The 8,340-nt window shown below is 47.2% G+C and overlaps 1 protein-coding gene across 3 annotated transcripts in view; it reads left to right on the forward strand.

Moving 5' to 3' along the window:
- The window catches only part of KCNJ16 (potassium inwardly rectifying channel subfamily J member 16), a 30,153-nt gene extending 25,486 nt beyond the window's left edge, over positions 1-4,667 (forward strand). For all 3 annotated transcript variants that reach the window (XM_005495411.4, XM_074555034.1, XM_074555035.1), the window contains 2 exons: positions 1,314-1,787; positions 2,812-4,667. In XM_005495411.4, the coding sequence (XP_005495468.1) occupies positions 1,369-1,787; positions 2,812-3,676 (1,284 nt within the window). In that variant the 5' untranslated portion in view covers positions 1,314-1,368 and the 3' untranslated portion in view covers positions 3,677-4,667. The remainder of the gene's footprint in view (positions 1-1,313; positions 1,788-2,811) is intronic.
- Positions 4,668-8,340: the final 3,673 nt, after the last annotated feature.

Below are 8,340 nucleotides of genomic sequence, written 5' to 3' on the forward strand. Positions count from 1 at the left end.
CTTGTCATTTTTCCATCAAAAACCTGCAGTTTCTGGAAGAATAATGACAGGTTCTCCACAAAAATATTAGGTTTGGTTTTTCTTTTTTTTTTTTTTTCTTCTCCTTTAAGAATATGAGTTAGAAGCATGAAACTAGCGAAAAATTGGAATTTTTCTGCTGTGTCCCCATCACTTCTGGCTGGTTTGTGTGTTAATGGCGGGGATGTCATGGAATGAGCTGGAGACTTGCAGGAAAAGGATTTTCCTTTTTAAATGTCGTGGGTTTTATTGGATTTCAGGTGATGAGGTCTCAATTTCTAACACAATTCTTGTTCTTGGTCACTGAATATGGCCCAGGACTGGCACTGCTCAGTTCCTCTCTGCTCTAACAGAGGAATCTCCTCATCCACATCACTTCCTAAATTTGTGTCACCATGAACATCCTCCCTGATTGTTCCAAACTCATTAATCAAGATTTAAATCTTTTTGGCAGCCGGATATTTTTTTGTTTGCTTGAAGGAAGGATTTCAGAGGCTTTCCAGGACCTCAGAGGGTTGTTTTTTTTTTCATTTGAAATGTAAATAATTTTCTCCAAATTGAACAAACATGTCTCTGTAGCACCAGCTCAGTCAAGTTCACTTCACAAGAGCAGGTTTTTCTGGAACATAAATAATGATGGATGATCGTGTGTTTGATACATTTTTTATTTTAAACACACCAGCACTGAATTTCCCTGCCTATGTGATTGAATTTTACCTCTAAATAAGGGAATTTTCCCAATTTTTTTTTTTCTTAATGGAGGAAAACAAGGAAAATTGGAAAAAGCAATTTATTTCGTCCAATATTTGGCCAAATTTAAGTGCTTGGTGCCATTTGTGACTTCTCAGGGGAGCTCGTCATGCTTTTAATGTTGCTCCATGGGATCATTAAAGGCGTTACTCACAACAGGGTCACCACAAAGGTTTGGATTTCTCTTTTCATCTACAGACCAAATTTTAGGGTTGATAAGGACATTTCTAACCGGTTGAATTTGTAGATGGGCCATATTTCCAGGCCTGGTTTTGAGCCAAGTTTTGTGATGGATGTCACAGCCTGTGTCCTTCCAAAAATTACCTGTGATGGTGATTTTAAAGTCACCTGGGGCAATGTCCACTGAGCAATGCCAAATGGCTCTGAGAAATACAAGATTTAACAAAACCAAGAGAGGTTAACTCAGGTCCTGAGAGCAATCCTTGTGTCTGCAGTGGTTCTTTTTTGCTCCATCCACCTCCAGGTGTAAATGGGATCAGATTTGGAAATCCAACCAAAAACAGACTTTCTCCTTTATTTCACAGATTTCCAATGAACAAAGCAAACAACCCCTGGGACCTTCTGTAAGCTGAGGCAGAGATGAGGAAGATGAATGACCAAAGTGGCTGCTACAGGCCCGTAAATATCCAGGGGAACAAAGTCAGCTACCGCGGCAGCTGCAGGGACAGCGCGGAAAAGGAGGTGAAAAGGCTGCAGAGGAGATTCCTGCACAAGGATGGCAGCTGCAACGTCTACTTCAAGCACATCTTCGGGGAGTGGGAGAGCTACGTGGTGGACATTTTCACCACGCTGGTGGACATCAAGTGGCGCCACATGTTTGTGATTTTCTCCCTGTCCTACGTGCTCTCGTGGCTGTTCTTCGGCCTGGCGTTCTGGCTGATTGCCGTCCAGCACGGGGACGTGTTCAGCGATGAGGAGGAGGCCACCCCCTGTGTGGCGAACGTGCACAGCTTCACAGGAGCCTTCCTGTTCTCCCTGGAGACCCAGACCACCATCGGGTACGAGCTGGTGTTCGTTTGAGGGCCCTTGGTTGGCCCCATAAGCTGTTTGTTCACTCGTAGCAGCAGGCAGGCAAGGAGACTCCACACGGCTTCTGAGGGGGCTCATTAGATGAGGGTTTATTGGGGGTCCCATCCCCAATTTTGGGGTTTCTGAGGGTGAAGAGGGGAAGGGGAGGGAGGGGGAGAGAGGGAGAAAAGGGCCAAGAGAGCTTGGTCTGCCTCCCACAGCTTGACAGGGAGATTCAAAGTGGGCACGGAATAAGACTTGGGCCAATGGGATTACAGATGGATAATACTTCAGGGGAGGATCACAGGCTTGGAATAAATTGTGCATTTTCTATTGCCAGCTGGGGTCTGTGGACAAATCACAAATGGGATGGGACTGCTAGGAACAACCTTGAGCTGTTTTATTTTCCACCATCAGTCTCATTACATGGTTATGACAATGGGAAGATGCCATCTCAGAGAGCCTGAGCCAGCTAACTGATTGGCCATTAATTAGAAACAACCAACATGGACCAATCAAGGATGCACCTGTTGCATTCACAGCAGCAGATAATCATTGTTTACATTTTGTTCCTGAGGCCTCTCAGCTTCTCAGGAGAAAAAAATCCTAAGGAAAGGATTTTCCATAAAACATGTCTGTGACACAAACTGCTCTGATTTTATGGATTCCCACAATTCCCCCTCTTGGTTCACTTGTCTAGTTATTCTAGACAAGCATTAATACACAGAATATTTGTCCTTACTTCTCTACCTCTTACATATTTTTTTCTACTATTCGATTTGTCCTTTTTTGCTTCTTACATAATTTTTCTGCTGACCAATCTCATGGCTACTGCTTAGCTCCAATCACAGTTCTGCTGTCTCTGAGGCCTGCCTTTTGCAGCTTTCCCAAACTCCTCTGATTTTATGGAGTCCCACAATTCCCCCTCTCAGTTCACATAAAAAGAAACCTTTACAAAGGTTTCCATTGGTTTCCAAAGGTTACAAAGGTTTCCATTTGCATGTGCCCCCACAGGTACGGCTACCGCTGTGTGACCGAGGAGTGCTCGCTCGCCATCCTCATGGTGATCCTGCAGTCGGTGCTGAGCTGCATCATCGACACCTTCATCATCGGGGCGGCCTTGGCCAAGATGGCCACGGCCCGCAAGAGGGCCCAGACCATCCGTTTCAGCTACTACGCCGTGGTCGGGCTGAGGGATGACAAATTCTGCCTGATGTGGCGCATCGGGGACTTCCGGCCCAACCACATGGTGGAGGGCTCGGTGCGCGCGCAGCTGCTGCGCTACAGGGAGGACAAGGAGGGCAGGATGACCATGGAGTACCGCGACCTGAAGCTGCTCAACGACCAGATCATCCTGGTCACACCCGTCACCGTCGTCCACGAGATCGACAGCGACAGCCCCTTGTACGGCCTGGACCGCAAAGCTCTGGCCAAGGACAACTTTGAGATCTTGGTGACGTTCGTCTACACGGGCGACTCCACGGGCACCTCCCACCAGTCGCGCAGCTCCTACGTGCCCAGGGAGATCCTGTGGGGCCACAGGTTCAACGACGTGCTGCACGTCAAGAAGAAGTACTACAAGGTGGACTGCTTGCAGTTCGAGGAGACCACGGAGGTGTACGCCCCTCACTGCAGCGCCATGCAGCTGGAGCAGAAGGAGCAGGAGTGGAACCGCGCCGAGAAGACGCGGGAGAAGCAAGCGGAGAAGTCAGCCCTGGAGATCAAGTACAGCCAAAAGTCCCTCAGCGCTGTTGCCCTCGTCACCAGCTGTGAGGAGCCTGAGGAGCCGGTGACAGCTCCCAGCCAGCCTCCTGGAGATGTTTCCTACAGGAAAGCAGCTGTGACCTTAAACAGGCTCTCCATAGAGTCCCAAATCTGACTTTTGCTGCCCTTGGAACCCCTCCCAACAAACTGCCCCCTCATAGCTCCTTGGATGCAAACAATGAACTCGTGTGCAGCAGTATTTGTGTCCCAGACCTTGCTGCCAGTGTGCCCACACTGTCACACATTGTCACACCCTGTCACACCCTGCTGGGCTGCCAGGGACAGCTGTGGGCACAAGGGAGCAGCTTCCACTTGGGATGCCCAGAGAGCCCCTCGAGCAAACCCCTCTGTGAACTTTCTTCACAGGACTGGCCACATCCAGGGACACAGAATGACCTCGGCAGGGCACACAAACCATGCCCTGGGTCTTCATTGGTTTGGAAAGTCCATTCCCAGTCCCTCCAGGAGGTTCTGAAGCTCCATTATCCCAACAAATGATTCCTCAAGTGTAGGGATCCTAGAGCTCCTCTGAGGAATCTACGGGGCTGTTTTTTGTAAGACAAGGGAATAAGTGACGCCCCAGGGACAGCTGTGGGCACAAGGGAGCAGCTTCCACTTGGGATGCCCAGAGAGCCCCTTGATCAAACCCTCTTTGAACTTTCCTTCCTGCAGGGACCAGGGCTGGCCCTTGTGTGCCCAGAATGACCTTGGCAGGGCACACAAACCATGCCCTGGGCTCTCTGGGTAGGGATTTCAAAGCTGCCTCGTTGGTTTGGAAGGTCCATTCTCAGTCTCTCCAGGAGGTTCTGAGCTCCATTATCCCAACAAATGATTCCTCAGGTGTAGGAATCCCAGAGCTCCTCTGCAGAATCTACTGTTCTTTGTAGGACAAGGGAATAAGTGACCCCAGTGTTCCTGGGTGGCTTTGGACACGTGTTCACACCCTGCCCATCCTGTGGGATCCACAATAAAATCCTGGAGAGATTTCATTCCCTAATCATGAGCCATTCCTTGAGGTGCTGCTCCCTCAGCAGCTGGAGGGATGCAGGAGGTCAGGAAAAAAAAAAAATCAAAACAAAACCTTCAGTTTTAAATCAGCAAAATCAGGTCGAGCCTTGAGGAGAAGATCATGCCTGGAGTGAGCTGTGCAATATTTTATACCAAATCCTCTTTCATTTCATTTCATTTCGCTTTTCTTTTTAGTGTATTGCACTTCCTTGCAAAGACAAGGATCAGTCTGGACAACAAACAGGGTGATTTTGTCAGAATGAAAAAGGCTTGTCTCAGTTGGCTGTGTGAAAATGATCCTTCATGGAGAAATCCAGCGACTCCTCTGTGGGCTCAAACTGGGAAAAAAAGGAAAACGCTCTGAAGGTGTCTGTGACGTGGAAGTTCCTGCTCTGCACATCTCTGTAATTATCCAGTGAGCAATGCCTCATCATGCTTTTTGCCCCCTGATGATTGCAGTTCATTTGCATTGTGTTTAATTACCCTGCAAACGTAAAATAATCATATTGGGGCTTGGGGGGGTTGGTCTCACCTGCTCTTAACAGCCAAGAAATTCAGTGTTTGGCTGCTCTCTGTGGTTACTGGGGCTCTCCTGTCTCCACAGGGGAGTTCAGTCCTCCTTCCCCAGGTTTTTGGGGAGCTGAGGGCAGCAGGATGAGTTTTTCCTGGAAGTGTTCATCCCTCTCCATTTATTGCTGAAGGAGATGAAACGGCTGCTGTGGAAATGCTGGCTAACTTTAGGCTGCTAAAATTAGCTCTGACGAGTCACTCACATCACTCTGACTAATTAATTGGGGTTTTATGAGCTCATCACGTTTAATGAAGAAAAAATAGCCTGCTAAGTGTTTTGTTGGGGTTTTTTTTCCCCCTGCAATTTACTCCATGTAGTAGTAGGATTGCTGGATTATTTTAATGTATTTCTCTTTTGCTAGCACTTGTCTCTGGATAAATATGATCCCTTTAGGTAAAACTGAAGCCTGGGGGGTGTTAGTTATTCCAAAAGTCATTAATTAGCCTCTTTTATGTGCTGATTCATCAGCAGCAACCACTTATAAGTGCAGTAAAAACCAACTTCTAGTATCCTGGATTTAAACACTGGCAGACATGGGGGAAATAGTCTAGAAAAAAATGGGAAGGAATGTAGGAAAATGTAGGAAAATGTAGGAAAATGTGGAAGGGTCTCAGTACTTTTCTGTGGTGTTGGAAAAAAAGCACCATTGGGATTGAATAAAATAGAATATCACCTTCCAGACATGGGAATTAACCCTTCCACTGCCCTCAGATCCTGACTGGGATGCTTTTATTGAATGGTTTCCCCTTTTTGGGAAAGATGGGGAGCAATTGCTCCTTCCCAAGGTGCCAGTTGTGACCAAAACACCCCCATTCCTTCCCAAGTTTCCAATTCTGACCAAAATGTCCCCAGTTCCTTCCTAAGGTGCCAATTGTGACCAAAATGTCCCCAGTTCCTTCCCAAGGTGCCAATTGTGCCCAAAACACCCCCATTCCTTCCCAAGGTGCCAATTCTGACCAAAATGTCCCCATTCCTTCCCAAAGTGCCAATTGTGACCAAAATGTCCCCAGTTCCTTCCTAAGGTGCCAATTGTGACCAAAACACCCCCATTCCTTCCCAAGGTGCCAATTCCAGGTGCAGCTCCCCCTGTGAAGCTCAGGAGCTCAGCTCCCTTCTCCTCCCCAAGTTCTCTTCCCTGTGAGCCTCTGGAAAATAAAATTCTTCCTTTGGAATGGCTTTGCTGGAAGTGGAAGCACCAGGATCCTGATTTAGGGATTTGTCCCGTGTGTTTTGGCACAGAGAGATACAAATAATAAATACAAACACATGAGTGGGGCTGGTAAGGTGTGCCTGGGTCAGGAAGAAACTTCTCTCCCAGGCATGTAATTCATAAAAAAACATTTTATATCTTCTTCCACTTTTATCTCCAGCCTCTGATCTCAGCCCATGCTGCTCTCAACCAGCTTGCCTTTTTTTTTTGTTTGTTACTTTAATTTCATTTATCCCACTACAAACACAATGTATAATAATGATGAATAGCAATGCATGCAGTTCTTCCTTTTTGTTTTTTTTTTTTTTTTATGAATAAAGACATCAAAATAAAGAACATTCCTGTGCCACACACCTTGTGAGAGCACATTGGGCTTTTCTTCTCTTCAGCTACAAGTTTGAAGCTTCCATATCCAGTTTCTCTGGGCAACCTGTGCCAGGAGCTCATCAACTTCATAGGGAATAATTTCTTCCTAATTCCTCATCCATCCCTGCTCTCTGTCAGTGGGAGCCATTCCCTGTGCCCTGTCCCTCCATTCCTGGTCCCAAATCCCTCTCCAGCTCTCCTGGAGCCCCTTTAGGCCCTGGAAGTGGCTCCAAGCTCTCCCTGGGACCTTTTCTTCTCCAGGTTTAGATTTAAGTGGACCCTGTGTTCTGGTAGAGCCACTTAATCCTTCCCCCCGAGGAAAGGTTCCTGCAGGACACTGGAAACAAAGGAAAAATGGGATAAATAGATAAATAGGGTCAATGAGAGGGAGGCTCCTCCTCCCCCATCTCCTCTTTCTCAATGAAGATTTCCCAGGAATGTTTTTCCATGTCCATTGTAGGGCTGAGCAATAAAAAAAGCAAAGAAGACTCCCAAAAAACCCAACCAGAGGAACAAAAAGTGCATCCCCAGCAAGAACCTGAGCCTCCAGTCATTCCCAATTAACTGGAATTTTTAAGTTCCCACCAGTCCAAAGGGAATAACCTGGATATATTTTGGGCAGTTCCATGGTGAAACAACAGGACCTTCCAGCTCTTCCAGAGCCTTGAACATCTCCTTGGGGCTTCTTCCAAAAGCCAATTCCTGAAGTTGAGGTTCAGCAGCTCCTTCCCAGCCACCCCTAAGAGGCAGGAATTGGAATTTCTGTGTGAAAGTCGCTCACCCCATCCCCGACTTTCCACAAAATTTACCAGCTGAAGCAAAATTCTAACAAACCACCCTGCACTGGCCTCCTGACTCATGATTAAAACTTCACCCTGGTTATTTTCCCTTGGAAAGCAGCGCCGTTGTTCCGGGTCAGGATTCATTTATGTCAAAGGGGGTATAATAAGAGATATTATATCATTTATTTTTCCAGCCTTGCTCACCACCATTCATTAGGGGCAGCTGGCATCTCCTTCCCCGTTATCATGTGTCATTTAGTGCATGGTTTTTGTGAAGTTGGGTTTCAGATGTGGGACAGGATATATCCCCTTGTTTATCCCTTGTTTCTCACACGCTGTGCAGGAGGTCTGAGCTCACTTCAGGAAATAGCAGGTACCTTTCAGGGCATCAGAAATGTTGTGTAGGAGGGGGAAAAATATTGTTTGTAAGCTTTTTTTGCCTCTGTAATCTTTGTTGGTTGGAGCTGGGAACCTGCAAACAGAAGGAGTTGGAGGCTGTGGTGGGCAGGAGAGGCCCAAAGCAGGGAAAAGGAAGGAGTGTCTGACAACAGAGTCACTTCCAGGCAGAGAAAGGGAAGTGACAGAACCAGGCTGAAACAAGAAGTTGAAAGTTTTCATCTGGGCTGAAAAATGTGGATTGGTGTTTTTGATGCCTCAGGTTTATCTTTTCTATGTTTCAGGTTCTGTGCTGCTTCAGTGTGTGGGGCTGGGCTCACACCAGGGGATGCTGAGCTCTGTGCACAGAGCAGGGAGACAAAACAATTCCTGCTCCAGCTGGGCACCAAGGACAAATGATCCAAATCTCAGCCCAGGAGCACAAACCCCGTGGGCTGGAGAGAGAA

The sequence above is a fragment of the Zonotrichia albicollis genome, chromosome 19 (assembly GCF_047830755.1).
Source record: "Zonotrichia albicollis isolate bZonAlb1 chromosome 19, bZonAlb1.hap1, whole genome shotgun sequence".
Classification (NCBI taxonomy): Eukaryota; Metazoa; Chordata; class Aves; order Passeriformes; family Passerellidae; genus Zonotrichia; species Zonotrichia albicollis.